The sequence below is a fragment of the Gossypium arboreum genome, chromosome 10 (genome assembly GCF_025698485.1).
Source record: "Gossypium arboreum isolate Shixiya-1 chromosome 10, ASM2569848v2, whole genome shotgun sequence".
Taxonomy (NCBI): Eukaryota; Viridiplantae; Streptophyta; class Magnoliopsida; order Malvales; family Malvaceae; genus Gossypium; species Gossypium arboreum.
This window is the reverse complement of record NC_069079.1, coordinates 108174975-108191701: the sequence shown is the minus strand read 5'-3', so window position 1 is coordinate 108191701 and position 16727 is coordinate 108174975. Positions and strand designations below refer to the sequence as shown.

The window sequence follows — 16727 nt, the reverse complement described above, 5'->3', positions numbered from 1 at the left end:
GATTTCCCAGATGAAGGCTTGATGTGCATTACAGAAAAAGAATGCGAGTCACCAAAAGAGAAGTCATGGAAGATGAGCTTTGATGGTGCATCGAAAGCATTGGGGCATGGGGTTAGAGTAGTCTTAGTATCGCCAGAAGGGAACCATTACCCACTCACTGCCAGGTTGAACTTCTTCTGTACTAATAACATAGCGGAATATGAGGCATGTATCATGGGACTTCGTGTAGCTATTGAACAAAACGTCAAAACTTTAGAGGTATACGGAGACTCAGCCTTGGTGATTTACCAAATCCGTGGAGATTGGGAAGTGAGAGACTCGAAACTGGTTAAATACAGAGATCTAGTGGCAGAGTTGATTAAAGAATTCGAAGAAATAACTTTTAATTACCTCCCACGAGAAGAAAACCAATTGGCTGATGCCCTGGCCACTTTGGCTTCAATGTTCAAAGCAAACAGAGAAACAGAAATAATGCCTCTTCAAATGAGCATATATGAAGTCCCTGCACATTGTTTCAGCATTGAAAAAGAGCCAGATGGATGGCTATGGTTCCATGATGTCTTAGAATATATCAAGAATCGAAAGTATCCCGAACAAGCAAACGAGAACGACAAAAGAACAATCAGAAGAATGGCAGTGGGATTCATTCTTGATGGGGACATCCTGTACAAAATAGGAAAAGATCAGGTGCTCTTGAGATGCGTAGATGCTGTTGAAGCCAGAAAAATTCTTAAGGAGGTCCATGAGGGAATTTGCGGGACACATGCCAATGGTTTCACTATGGCCAGGAAGACTATGAGACTCGGATATTACTGGTTGACAATGGAAAGTGACTACATTAATTTTGCACGAAAATGCCACAAATGTCAAATTTATGGTGATAAAATTCATGTAGCCCCTTTGCCCCTTCACGTCATGACTTCTCCGTGGCCTTTTTCTATGTGGGGCATGTATGTTATAGGTCCAATTTTCCCAAAAGCTTCTAATGGACACCGATTCATTTTTGTGGTTATTGATTACTTCACAAAATGGATAGAAGCCGCATCGTTTGCCAATGTGACGAAGACTGCAGTTTGTGGGTTTTTGAAAAGGGAAATCATTTGTCGATATGGTTTGCCTGAAAGAATCATTTTAGATAACGCCTTGAATTTGAACAACAAGATGATGAAAGAAGTGTGTGAGCAATTCCAAATAAAGTATCATAACTCCTCGCCCTATCGCCCAAAGATGAAAGGAGCTGTTGAAGCGGTCAACAAGAATATTAAGAAGATTATTGGGAAAATGACCGAGACATATAAAGACTGGCACGAGAAGCTGCCATTTGCTTTGTATGCAAATCGCACATCTGTACGGACATCTACGGGGGCAACTCCTTTCTCTCTGGTCTATGGAATGGAAGCTGTGCTACCTATCGAAGTGGAGATCCCCTCTCTACGAGTCTTAATGGAGTCGAAATTAGAGGAAGCAGAATAGGTTCGAGCTCGATATGACCAGTTAAACCTCATCGAAGAAAAACGTCTAAAGGCAATTTGTCATGGACAGATGTACCAGAAGAGAATGATCGCGACTCATGATAAGAAGGTACGGCCAAGAGAATTCCACGAAGGAGAACTTGTGCTGAGAAAGATTCTCCTAATACAAAGAGACCTGCGAGGAAAATGGGCACCGAATTGGGAAGGACCATACGTCGTAAAGAAGGTATTCTCGGGCGGAGCTTTGATTCTCACCGAGATGGATGGGAAGGAGTTATCGAATCCAAGTGAACTCGAGATCTTTGAAAGAAATATTATGCTTGAAAAAGAAAACCAAGATGAAAACCCGAAAAGGGCATCTTAAAAAAAAAAAAAAAAGAGAAAAAAAAGGATCAAGGTGAAAACCCGAAAAGGGCGTTTTGATTAAACACAAAAGATTAGGATGAAAACCCGAAAGGGCATCCTAATGAAGCAAACCCGGGCTTAAAGAACAAGGCGTTTTGAACGGTGGGTCAAATAGTGAGACTACAGTATCTGAAGCATTTTTGAAAGCTCGAAATCTTCTACGCAAGAAGCCATGCTCGAAAAGATTCTTGATTGTGGAACGTGGAAGAGTTCATGCATTGAATATCTAGAGCATTTGTATTCGTTGAATGCAATCCCTTTCCTCTTTATGACACTCTTTTACTATCATTGGTTAACTTTCTTTGTTTGCTACATTTGAAATGAATAAATGTGAGGTATCCTTTTGTCCCTACCTGACTATTTTCATACATCTCATTATGTGGTTCGATTATATGATAAATAGTGAAATGACATACTCTAAACAAAAGAAATGTTAAGCATTACCTGGGTAAGAATTTGATAAGTACAAGAGTCTCAACGCAAGGACAAAGCTCAACTAAGGGCAAAAGAGTGATATCTGAGAAAACACAGATTATTCGTGAAGTTTGAGGATGGGTAAGGGTACTGAAGAGAAAGTCAAGATTCGAAGCAATGAACACGGATCATCAAAAATCATGACGAAAAAGGGATATATGACAAACATGCCAAAGGCGCATAGCATAATCATGTAGGCATAAAGGCATTTAAGAAAAACATATGCATATCATGATAACGTTATGCATGACATCTACAGGTACTCCAGTAGAGCGAGAGGACGTGATGATAGCTGTACTAAATTAAAGGAAAAGACACTAGAGTTCCACCAGATAACATGTTTTGGTATTCTGATGTTTTTATTTCTGTTTCAAAAAAATCAACTCATATTGCGAGAGGTGAGTTGAGCCTCAAGACACATTGAGGTATTTTCAATTTCTGCTTTTCAAGAAAATCAACTCATATTGCGAGAGGTGAGTTGAGCCTCAAGACACGTTGAGGTATTTTCAATTCCTGTTCAATTTATATTTTTCAAAAATCAACTCATATTGCGAGAGGTGAGTTGAGCCTCAGGACACGCTGAGGTAATTTCAATTTCTGTTTTTCAAAAATCAACTCATATTGCGAGAGGTGAGTTGAGCCTCAGGACACGCCGAGGTATTTTCAATTTCTGTTTTTTCAAAAAGATCAACTCACGTTGCAAGAGGTGAGTTGAGCCTCGGGTCACACGCCGAGGTATTTTCAATTTCTGTATTTTCAAAAAGATCAACTCACATTGCGAGAGGTGAGTTGAGCCTCAGGACACGCTGAGGTAATTTCAATTTCTGTTTTTCAAAAATCAACTCATATTGCGAGAGGTGAGTTGAGCCTTAGGGCACGCTGAGGTATTTTCAATTAATTTTTTTTCAAAAATCAACTCATATTACGAGAGGTGAGTTGAGCCTCGGGTCACATGTCGAGGTATTTTCAAAATCTATGAGCCTCGGGTCACATGTCGAGGTATTTTCAAAATCTACTTTTCAAATTAAGTTTCAAAAAAAACCAACTCATATTGCGAGAAGTGAGTTGAGCCTTAGCTCGCGTGCTGAGCTATTTCTGTCTTAATGTCTGTTTTTAAAAAAAAATTATATTGCGAGAAATGAGTTGAGCTCAGGATCACATGCCGAGTAAAAGATAAAGATTGGAGTTAATCGAAGATACATATTTTACATCCCTGAAGTTACAGTGAAGCTAATTGAAGTTTAGTAGAGAAGATCGAGGTTACAAATCTCTTCTCCTTAAATCTCTGAAGTTGCAGTGGAGTGAATCAAAGCAACAATTCCTATGCCCCTAAAGATGCAGTGGGATAAAACGAGGCTATTAGAAGAAAAGAAGTACCAAGAAGTTAAGATTCAGCGAGACTAAGCAAAATTGACCATTTTTGAGTCTTTGCTCCATTCTCGTTACACGACAATGAGCAAAGAGGGGCAGCTGTAATGGCCAATTTTTGGCCCAGACAAATAAAAAATAACAAAACCCAATAAACCAAATAAATAAAGTCCAAAGTACAAAACTAAAAGACTAGCCCAACAGGCCCAAATCAATCTAGCCCACTAAACATTTTCCAAAAAAAAAAAATAGAGGAAACCCTAGCAGCTCCCTAAGCCTCCAGCCGCCGCACGCTAGGCCAACCATGGGCCACCTTGCACACTACCACCACCACACCCCTCGCATGCCCTTCTCCTCCATGCGTCTGACACCGCCTGCAAAACGAGACACAACTACAGAGAACAGAGTAAAAACGCAACAAACAATAGAAATTTTCTTAGTATTCGACTATAAGAAGCCTCAATCGAAAATATGTGAGGGGGGTTCTTTCGAAATACAAAAAGTTTGTATCAAAAAAAAAAGAAAAAAGAAAAACTTAAAAGGTTAACTTCAATTTTTTTTCCTCTGTTATCTCAATCTTTCTATTTATCTTTTTTTTGTTTTATTTTATTTTTTTATTTCATTAACTTACTTTAAAACAAAAAAGAATCAAGGAAGAAGAGAGTCTTACCGGATCTACCCCGTGGCCGCTCCCCTCTCCGTTCGGCACGGTGAACCGCCGGCGATGACGGGTGTTGAAATCTTAGCTGAAGAAAGGAGGAAGAGATAAAGGGGGGTTTGAGAGCATTAGGTTTTTTAGAAAAAAATATATAAAGGTTAAAATGGTTTTAAAATAAAAGCTTAATTGAAAAGTCAAAGGTGAAACTACGCCACTAACTCCATGATTTGTATGTTTTTGCTTTTAGGAATATTTGTCCCCTGGTCCCTCAACCTCTCCAGTGCGCTGCAATTTAGTGCTTTAGTTACCTTTTTGTTATTTTTTTTATTTTGGCCACTTATTTCTCACGCGATTCAATTTGATCCTGAGTACGCTGGGCTCTTGGAAACAAGATACATGTCCAAAATGGGACTATTTTCCGCTTGGTCCCTGTTTGTTTCAAAGGCATCCTATTTAGATCCTCCTTGTTTTTATTTTTATAATTTGTACCCTAAATTTGAATTTGATTCCATCTAGTCCTAGATTGTTTAATTTACTTGTTTGTTCAGTTTCTTAAGAATTGTTTTATTTATTTTAAATTGCTTATATATGTTATTTCAATCATTTTTTTGTATTTTAAGTTTATTATATACATTTGAAGCTATTATATATATTATTTATTTTAGTCTATCATACGTATTATTACGAAATCTTATATGTCCCTTTTATTTTAAATTAGTTTACACATATAATACGCATTTTAAAATTTCTCATATGTTAATTAGTTATACTAGTTTATATGTTAATCACTTTAAATTCTTTCTATTGTTATTTATTTTGAACTTTCCATGTTTCACTTATTTCAAAATCTTTTATATACTCCTATCTTAAAATTTTACTTTGAGTTATATTTATATGTAAATTTTATTTTAACTGCTTTTGTACAGTGTTTATTTTAAAATTTTCATTTATACATTATTTATTGTAAGCTCTTTTATATGTATTTGAAAGGGTCCCTCTTTATATTTTATTTTGTGTATTATTTATCTTAACACATTTAACATATTATTTATTTGAAATTTACTTTATAAATTATTTATTTTAAATATTTACATATTATATATTTTACATTTATATACATTATGTAGTTTGAATTATTTTATATGTTAGTTATTTTTTAACCCTTTATATTAGTTATTTAAAACCGTTTTACACATTTTTGTTTTAGATTCTTTTTCATGTCATTTTTTACTATATTTGTATATGTGTTATCTATTTTAAATTTTTACATGTTACTTAGTCATGCTATTTTATATGTTAATTGTTTCAAATACTTTCATTATTTATTGCAAACCTTTTATTTATTATTTATTTCAAGCCTTTTCATTATATTATTATTTCGACTTGTTTTATTATTATATACTTTAAAGTTTTTCCCATATTACTTATTTTAACCCTTTTATTATTCATTTTAAGATTCCATATGTTGTTTACATTAAACTGTTTTTATATATATCTGTATATATGTTTTTATTATTTATTTTAATTTTTTCACATATTATTTATTTTCGAATATTCATATATATATATATATATATATTATTGTTTAAAACTATTTTACATACTATCAATTTTAGATTCTTCAGAGAAAAATTTAAATTAAACTGCTTTACGTGTTGTTCATTTTAAGATTTTTATATTGTGTGTTCGAAACAATTTTATTATTATTTACTCTATTATGTTTTATATATTATTCGTTTATAACTATCCTATTATTTATTTCAAGTTGTTTTATAAATTGCTTATTGCATAGTGTTATCCACTTTAAATTGTTTTACATATTATGTGTTCGTCTTCTTCGCTTGTCCATGTGGGTATTAAATAGTATATCATGTGAATATTGCCATGACATGCCCTAGAAATTATTTATTAATATCTTCGTATTGTTGATATTCATTGACATGGCATTTAATCTATGCATTATTACTCCATACTCTATATCGATTTTTATTTTTTTACTTCGTTTAAATCATATCACGCATTAAAGTTCAAATGTATTTATCCGAGATAGATTGCTTCATTTTACTCCAAACAAAATAAACTCACATCGTGAAGTGACACACTCGTTATTATTCAAAAAGAAAATCTTCAAGATAAGGCAATGTTTCGCATCTTGGAACATCGAAGAATTGTGCCCTAACTTACGGGGTTTTGGTTCTCTCGTTGGTTCTAAATAGCTAAATACCCTTTTCGAGCTTTAAAACACATGAAATTCTCATTTAAAATAAAAGACGACCTTGCGCTCGAGAATTCATGGTATTGTGTCCTAACTTACGGGATATGATACTTCGATATCTCGAGATAAGGAAATCTTTAAACAATCGATTTGAGCTAATTCAAGAATTTTAAAATCAATATTAATAGAAAAGATCGAATTTCAAATCCATTCCCGATTTTCAATTTTCGACTTTGAGACACTAATTAATCAATTAGGTACCAATTTTGGGCGTTACGAGGGTGCTAACCCTTCCTTGTACGTAACCGACTCCCGAACTTGTTTTCTCAAATTTCGTAGACCAAAACACCGTTTTAATAAACTAAAATATTTTATTAAAGCAAGGTGATCCAATCTCACCTAATAAAGATCGGTGGCTACTCCCGTTTTAATTTTCACTTTCAAAACCAAAGTCGACCTCATCCTTCAAAAAATGGTTTCGACAGGATTGATAGTTAAATTACTGGATTTAGGAATTTTTTTTTGAAGCCTTTAATCTTTGGTATTGATTTATATGGGTATATGTTTTCAAATATATTTTTTCTTTAATAATAGATTAATTACGTGAAAAAGTTGATAATAACACCATAAAAACATCCAAATTTTAATAAATGCGCGATAGCATGTAAAACTTGATATTCATCACTTGATTAATATTATTTTATTTTTTAGGCTAAATTAACTATATATATCGAAATAGTTTGTTAATTGGTTATATTGGTTGATTTTTTGAAAATCTAGGGAAATAGATTATTTTTAGAGAGAGAGTGTGAAAGCTCGTTTAGCTGCATGGGCTTTTTGCACAGTTGGTAGGAAAACTCGTCCAATTGGGCGAGCTTTCTATTAAAATGTCAGGGAAAGCGCACACAGCTAGATGCGTTTTCTTTGAAATTTTCAGAAAACGCTTACAACTGGATGTTCTTTTCTTGACATTTTAGCAGAAAACTCGCCTAGCTTGACGAGCTTTCACTCACCCTCTCCAAAAACAACCTATTTCCTTAAATTTTTAAAATACCGATCTATTTGACCAATTAACAAAAGTTTTTAACATATATGACTAATTTAGCCTACTTTTTATCATAGAAAAAAAATCTTCTACCTATTATATGGATGATAATAAGTTTTTGCTTAAATAATAATAATAATAATAATAATAATAATAATAATAATAATAATAATAATAATAAACTAACACATGTAAGAAAAAATCTCAAAACTACACTTAATTTTGATTCAATATGCAATTTGATATATGAACATTGGCATGGTGTAGTTATACACATAAACTTAACTTTGATTTTGATTCATGGAAGGAATCCATTTATACCTATATAAAACTATAGTAGTTTTACACTATTTTGTATTTTTTGTACAATTAATATTTCAATGGTCGAACAATCTTTTCATACATGCGTCTTTTTAAATAGATCTAAAATCTCTATCGTATTGATCTAAAATACTGTGTATATTGATATTTATTGAACGATTGAAATTTTTTATATAAAACAAATAGTTAGAAAATTTTAATTTACATCAAATTTGATATGCATGACTTATATAAATGAGATATGAATTATGATGATTAGATCATTAAAATATTAATCGTACAAAAAGATACGAAATGGTGGTAAAACTACTTTAGTTTTATATTGGTGTAAGTGAATTCCTCTCCTTGATTTATTATACATATTTAAATAAAAATAGACCAATTTATTTTTATATTAGATAAATATATAATTATTTATATATGTAATATATAAATATCAAATAATGTTATATCAATAATTATTTTGGTAATTATGATATTTATAAAAAATAAAAAATAAATTTTGATATATTTATTGGTAATAATATTTATTAATCTAAGTTTTGATTTTCTATCGTTAATAAAATAATTTAACTTAAAATTTGTGGGATAAACATAAATTAGTGTGGTTTTAGGATTTAAAACATGTGCAAAAACTTAAAAATAAATCAGAAATCTTTTGGGTGAGGATTTTGGTGGAGGAATTTTATTTGTATTAAGGTTTTCAAAATTTTAAAATGAATTTATTAGGTAAATATTTTGGAGAATTTCAAAATTTTTGGATAAATTTAAGAGGGAATTTTAATAGGTTTAATTCAGTTTTTAAATTCCATCTAAATAGGTGGTTTGTCAAAATTCCTCTAAATTTTATTTGATTTAACACACATGGTCCTACTATAAATAAAAACTTAAATTTCAAAGATTATTTTTATTTAATTATGGTATATATTTTAAAAATTTATTTTATTAAAATTATTTACAAATATAACAAATTCCATATTATATATTTTTATATTATTTATTTTTAATATAATTTGTTAGCTTGATAGAACAAAATGAAAACGCCAAGTAGGGGGTGAATTGACCTTTTAAGAAATGGTGGAAGTAAAGAGAGAAAATTAAAACTATTGACACAAGAATTTAGAATAGTTCGGCCCCAATTACCTACTCCACTACTTTAACTTTTCACCATTAAGGATTTTCCCAAATTCACTAATTTGTTTAACCTTTGAGGACAAGGTTTAACCTTACAACTCCTTAAGATTTCTACCCTAAATCTTAATATACAAACCCTCTCAAAGACATACAAATAAGCAAACAAAGAAACAATCCTTACAAGATTAAATTGTTTGCAAAATGAAGCTCAAATACAATAGAATACACTTGAGCACAAAAATAGAAATAAAGCTCATAAGTGTATGAAAGAAGAATATGAAGGTATTAAGCTCTAAGGTTGTTTGATTGATGGTATTTGCTTGAAAGTGCTTTTCTTGTTGTTGTAGGTCTTTGGAAGATGATAATTATACCCTCTAATAAATTTCCAACCGTTAAGGTTGTTGGTGTAATGAATATGGCCGTAGGGAATGTAAAATCAGATCAACTGCGAGTATTGATACCAACTAAAAGGGTATCAATTTTTTTTTGTAATAAATGCTAATTCAGTGACCGTTGGGATTTATTAATCGATACCAACAAATATTTTATCGGTAATTTTGGAAAGAGGTATCGATACCGGATCGATACTTTGTAGGATTTATAAGAAACAAAATACTATTTTGATATCTTTTTTAAGAAATGCATCAATTATTTAAAAAAAATATTAATTCCAGAATAAGGATGGAATTTAAATTTGATTAGATGAGATCTTCAAGTTAGGAAGTCAAAATGAAGAGATATGTGTTAAATTTACAATTAACACCAATACTAACAAACCTCTCCCACACCTTTATAAAAATATTAGAGAATTAATTTTCCCTTCATACATAATCGAATATGAAAATCCAAATTTTGGAGTATTTGAGATTTTCTTAAAGCTTTAGAAATTAAATAAATATTTTTGGCTTTTTGTGTTGAAAGAGACAAATGTTCACTTTCACCTACTTTTTGGAGCTCCAAATATTAGCGGCATATCTGCTTACACATCTCCATTTTGTATACAGAACATTATAAAACAGAAAATTACTACTAATTAGTACTATAAAACAGTAAAACACATTGACCTAATTCCTAAGTATGAACTCAAAATTTAATAGAAGAAGAGAAATAAAATAGTAAAATATCAATTAAGTAAGATTTTGAACAAAATTAAATATTGCGGACAAATATAAATTTACTAAAATTCAACCAAATGTAAAAACATTCCATACTACAATATATTTCAGAAGACAGAAACTTTATGAGTTTCTTTTTTATTTATAAAATTAAATCAGCATATGCATTCAATAAGGGAAAAATACAAACTACCTAAACTACGAAAAATTCATTATTTTTACAAATTCGGCCCATCCATGTTTAAATTTACAAATTTATTATTTTTATTCATACATTTTAAGGTAAACTATAAAAATAATTATTAAAATATTATTTTGTTCTATTTTGGTCACTAAACTTTTTAAAATCAAATATTTTTGTTATTCTCTTACTAGTTGTCATCGATGAGTGACAAAAGTTGATATGATCTTTTTTAATTAGTCTAATAATAAATTTAACCCTCCAATATTTACATAATTAATTTGATCTTAAATATAAAATATTCAAGAAATTTAGTCATCAATAATAATAAAATTTTCTATTTAATTTGAATTCTAAAATTTCAATAAATATAATCCTTAAAATTTTCAATTTAGTATATATAAATTTCTCAAGTAGACAGTAATAGCCTACTTTGCCAATTTATTTGGAGGTAAAAGTTTTTAAACATGCAGTGTTTCCTAGTATCCCCATACCAATAACATTTTCAAGTCTTGAAATTTGTGTTTGTTAATGGTACATGCCCGACTATGGTGCAGAAATAATTTAAGTTTGAATGTTGGATATAAATATGTATTCCACAGTAGGGGAAAGGATTGTATGAAACAGTGACGCCACGTCATCTCATCCTTTTCAATAGTTTTATGCCACATCAGTACTCTTATCCTGAATTTCAGGATTTTATCCTGAAAAAAATCAAATCCAAATTAAAATACTAAAATTCAGGATAAAATCCTGAAATGCAAGATAAGAGTATTGATGTGGTATAAAACTATTAGAAAGAGATACAGATGACGTGGTGTCACTGTTTCATACAATCCTTTCTCTCCACATGAGTATGTTTATTTTTAAAAAATTTCTCATAAATTTAATGAATTTTTTAAAAGATCATATATAATGTCTATGTCTGGATATGCATCTGTAAGACATAGCTAGCATAGTTAAGTTTAGTTGTAGCACCCAAAATCCAGCCTAAATGTTATGGTAAAAAATGTTACAAAGAAAAAGTTATAAATCCGACTTCCTTCTTTTTGAAATCATCGTAAAACGTTGTTACTTAGTAAGCCCGATTTGTTTGGAAAGCATGTTGTACTTATTTAATTTAAAATCATTGTTCGTTAACGTCTTTCAAATAAATAGAATATTTTGCAGCAGAATTTCTTAAAATATTATATTTTGGTAAATCGATTTGTTTCCTTGAAAATAATTATTTTCAGAAAAAACTATCGTTTTCATAAAAACCATTTTATCACTTGTCATGCTAGAAAACCAAAATAAAAATTTGAAGCCAAAAACAGTCCCAAAAGTCCGCAGAGTCCAAATTATAAAAAACTCTCAAAATAGAAATTTAAGTAAGCCAAATTTTAGTAAATATAGTTTTACAGCAACGTGGACACAACCGATCTCTCGTCACACCGACCCACCTAAGTTTGAGGGTTAGCTGAAATTATCAGACAAATAGAGAATAAGTTCTTATAACTCAATGTACAACTCACAGAAACAGAATTTCAAATTCATTTACATGGCAGATCAGATATAGACTTATTTCATAACATAATCAAAGTCAATCAGAGTAATACATAAACAAATATGTACATATAATCCTACCCCCATCCTCTATACACCAGCTCCGACCATTCCAACACACCACGTGGGGTATAAAACACCCACTCAGCCCTATACACCGCTTAGTGTCCATAAGACACTTTTCAGAATAATTGCAGCTATGCTACCAGTATAGTGGCGAGATATCGCCTCACACAGAACACTTCCTCCACATAATTCAAATCTCACCCCATAATTAGACATATACAGGAAGAGTAGATTTCTGAATATACATAACATACATACTCGTATAACATAAACAAAACATGCTCGGTACATAATAGATCATACATGTTAGACGTTATTTACGTCATGTTTCACATTATCAGACTACCAGATTTCATGCTTAATAGCTTATTTAAACACATACTGACCCGACGAAATACCCATAGTCGATCGAAATGACTTGTAAGTCCCTAGGGAAAAATTTTGAAATTTGGGCCTACACACCCAAAATGGCTTACCCGTATAGCCTAGCCTATGTGGCCCACACAGCCCAAAATGGCTGAGGTAGTGTGTGAACACGGCTGTGTGGTGTCGACAGGCCCCAATTTTGGCTTTCGTCGATCGTCATTTTTTGAGTTTCTTGTTACACACCTGACTTGATTTTGATGCAAAAGCAACCTCAAGACCTCCGAACCTAGAAATAGTATCCCAATAATTACTTTAGTGCTCGATTTACAAAAAGAATAGACCGTGAATTTAAGCTTTCAAAACCAAATAGCGCACACGCATACTTATCAGCAACGAACAACAATCACACACACAAATTAGGCCGTTGGAGTGAAACTCACTGCTTCTCAATCTTCTCCTAAACAACACATCCACAGAAATTAAATTCCTAAACTACAACACCATATTGCCACTTCAAAAAGACAGACCCTAAACCAAACGAACTTACAGAATCCAAAAGTTAAAAGAAAAGTAAAGCCCCACTTACCAAGCCAAACGAAGAAAATCGGGCAATCCGAATCGCAGCGATTTGAACGAATGATTTGCAAACAGAATCAAAGGAAAGAAGAAAAAGGGATCTACAGAGAAAGACATAAAAAAAGGTCAGGAAGAAGATGGGTTTTTCGAAAACAAAACAAAATAAAAATAAATTAAATTAAGAAAATCTCAACTCCCTACTAACTCTTATCCAACTAGTACAGAATTTCAATCCTACCAAATCTCTACTACACCATCGACATTCATACACATAAGTAAAAATATTGCTAACGCTCTCTCAGAGATTCAAACATAGGACCTTGGGACAAGCTAGCACTTACCACCTGAACCAGCAAGCTCATTTTGACATGAGTTGACCAAAAATCTAATATAAGTCAAGCTATTAAAGACAAGGCTAGGAACAAAAATAGCAAAATATCCAAAAGTGAGATTTGAACCCAATACTTCAAGCAAACACACCTACCACTTAACCACCGAAACATATACTCATTTATGAAAGAATTCGTTAAAACAAGATTTAATAAACTAAATAAATCAAGGTATTACAACTCTACCCCTTGAAAGAAATTTCAGCCTCGAAATTTACCTGATTCAAACAGATGCGGAAACTGTTGATAGATTGAGTCCTCAGGTTCTCACGTGGCTTCCTCAATGCCATGATTTCAAAATAGAACCTTCATTAACGGAATAAATCTCCTCCTCAAAACTTTAATGTCTCGATCCAGAATATGAACCGACTCCTCTTCAAAAGTCAAATCTAATCTAACCTCAATCTCCTTAACAGAAACAACATGAGATGAGTCAGACTGATACCGTCTCAACATGGAGACGTGAAACACATCATGGATACGGTCTAACTTTGAAGGTAACTCTAACTGATAAGCAACCGGTCCCACATGCTTCAGAATCCTATACAGCCCAATGAACCTAGGGCTTAACTTGCCCTTACGTCCAAATCGCAAAACCTTTTTGCATGGCGATACCTTGAGGAACACACAATCCCCCACAAAATACTCGATGTCCCTCCTGTGTAGATCTGCATAAGAGTTCTGCCTGTCAGAAGCTGCCTTAAGACGATCTTGAATCAATCTAACTTTGTCTTTAGTCTCAAAAGCCAACTTTTGGCCCAAAACTCGTCGCTCACCCAACTCAGTCTAACACAACAGAGTACAACACTTATGACCATATAGAACCTCGTAAGGTGCCATCTGAATACTGGACTAAAAGTTGTTATTGTAGGCAAATCAATTAATGGCAGAAAATCCTCCCAACTACCTTAGAAATTGATCATACAACTTCGAAGCATATCCTCCAATATCTGAATCACCCTCTCAGATTGACCATTTTTCTGAGGATAGAATACAATACTGAAGTCCATCCTCGAAGTCAAAGCTTCATGAAGTTTTCTCCAAAAATGAGAAGTGATACAAGGATCTCTATTTGAAATAATCAAAACCAGAACCCTATAAAATCACACAATCTCATAAATGTATAGCTTGGCCAACTTTTAAAGCGAATAATTTGTCCGAACAGGTATAAAGTGGGCAGACCTGGTCAATTGATCCACGATGACCCATATAGAATCCTTCTTAGTAGATGTTAAGGGCAACCTACTAACGAAGTCCATAGTCACATGTTCTCATTTCCACATGGGAACCTTAATGGGTTGAAGCAAACCCGAAGGCAACTGGTGCTCAGCCTTAACTTGCTGGCATGTCAAACAATGAGAAATAAAGTCTGTCACCTCCCGTTTCAAATCAGGCCACTATTACAGTTCATGAAGATCAGATACATCTTATTTCCACAGTAATGCATAGTATAAGGGCTATGATGAGTTTCCCTCAGAATGGACTATATCAAATCAGAATCATTCGGTACACAAACCTGTCTTTAGAAACACAGAACCCCATCACTATTCAACCCAAAAAGTATTACCATCATCCACCTGACGGAATATCAGAATTAGAGAATCATCCCTTAACTATTTAACATGAATCTGATTTAACTCGACTTAACTTACAACTTAGCTAACAAACTCCCGTCATCAAACAGACTTAGGCGAGCAAACATCGCCATCAAAGTAGACATTGCCCTACGACTGAGAGCATCGGCCACCATATTAGCCTTACTGGGATGATACTCAATCATACAATTGTAATCTTTAAGCAACTCAATCCATCTACGTTGCCTAAGGTTTAACTCTTTCTGGGTAAAGAGGTACTTAAGGCTTTTGTGATCAGTATAGATAATACACCTCTCACCATACAGATAGTGCCTCTAAATTTTTAAGGTAAAGACCATGACAGCTAACTCGAAATTATGTGTCGGATAATTCCCCTAATGTGACTTAAGCTATCGGGATGTATAAGTTACAACCTTACTATCTTGTATTAGAACACATCCCAAATCGACATGCGACATATCACTATATATGACGAACTCTTTACCAGATTCAGGCTGTATCAAAATAGGAGCCTTAGTCAAAATAGATTTGAGCTTCTCAAAGCTTGATTGCTGCTGATCTATCTAGACAAAAGGGGCTTTCTTATGCTACAGCTTAGTCAAAGGAGCTGCAGTTAATGAGAACCCCTTGACAAATCTCCGAAATAGCCAGCAAGACCCAGAAAACTACAGATCTTAAAAATATTACTAGGTTATTTCCAATCAAGTACAACCTTAATATTTCTAGGATCAACTCAAATCCTCTCCGCAGAAACCACATGCCAAAAAAAACATTGCTTCCCTTAACCAAAATTCACACTTGCTCAACTTAGCATAGAGTAGTTTTTCTCGAAGTATACGAAGAACTACTCTAAAATGCTCATCACGATCATCTTCGGTCTTAGAGAATACTAGAATGTCGTCGATGAAGACTACGATGAACTGATTTAAACATGGTTGGAAAATTCGGTTCATTAGATCCATGAATGCAGCCGGAGCATTATTTAAACTAAAGGGTATGACTAGAAACTCGTAGTGCCCAAAACAAGTCTTAAAAATAGTTTTGTGAGCATCAACTTCCTTAAAATTAAGTGATGATACCCAGAACGAAGATCTATCTTGAAAAATATTGAAGCCCCACGAAATTGATCAAATAGGTCGTCAATCCTCAGAAGTGGGTACTTGTTCTTCACTGTCAACTTGTTTAAATGATGGTAATTGATGCACATCCTCATGGTACCATCCTTTTTCTTTAGAAACAAAATCGGTGCCCCTCCACTAAGGCACACTACGATGGATGAACCTATGATCAATGTGTTCCTGAAACTGAGCCTTTAACTCCATAATCTCATTCGGTGCTATATGTTAAGGAGCGATAGACACTGAAACTGTACCTGGCAGAAACTCGATACCAAACTCAACTTTCTGATTCAGAGGCAAACCTGATAATTCATCGAAAAAAAATCCAAAAATTCCTTAACTGTTTGGATGTTTCCAACAGAAAAGTCCACAGAAGCTGAATTACTTACAAAAGGCAAATATGTTTCATATCCTTTCTGAACTAGTTTTTCGGCTAAAAGAGTAGAGATCACATTGGATTAGTAATCCCGACGTTCACCGATCATAACCACCTCCACATCATTCTTAAATCTTAGAACCACTCTTTTAGTAGTACAATCTAAACTAAATCAATGCCCCACAAGTCAGTCCATACCCAAAATTAGATCAAATTCCCTAAACGGTAGCTCCATCAGATTAGTCGGAAACACCACACCTTGTACCTTCAATGGTACATTCCTATACAGTCTATTCACCCTAACAGAT

At 32.9% G+C, this 16727-nt stretch overlaps 1 protein-coding gene across 1 annotated transcript; it reads right to left on the bottom strand.

The window, feature by feature from the left end:
- Positions 1 to 13624: 13624 nt before the first annotated feature.
- LOC108487867 (uncharacterized) lies at positions 13625 to 15080 on the bottom strand. Its single transcript, XM_017792207.1, has 4 exons — positions 14983 to 15080; positions 14513 to 14572; positions 14290 to 14425; positions 13625 to 14116 (listed from the first exon to the last, which is right to left on the bottom strand). Exons 1-4 carry the CDS (start codon positions 15078 to 15080, stop codon positions 13625 to 13627), a joined length of 786 nt encoding a protein of 261 aa, XP_017647696.1.
- Positions 15081 to 16727: the final 1647 nt, after the last annotated feature.

What these genes read in the sequence shown, in the direction of transcription:
- LOC108487867 (XM_017792207.1), bottom strand. Translation starts at nt 15,080, where the DNA reads ATGGTGGCCGATGCTCTCAGTCGTAGGGCAATGTCTACTTTGATGGCG. An exon ending in GGGAGTTTGTTAGCTAAGTT is followed by an intron (nt 14,573 to 14,982) that starts GTAAGTTAAGTC and finishes CTTCGTTAGTAG; the next exon opens with GTTGCCCTTAACATCTACTA. An exon ending in ATCGTGGATCAATTGACCAG is followed by an intron (nt 14,426 to 14,512) that starts GTCTGCCCACTT and finishes GTGATTTTATAG; the next exon opens with GGTTCTGGTTTTGATTATTT.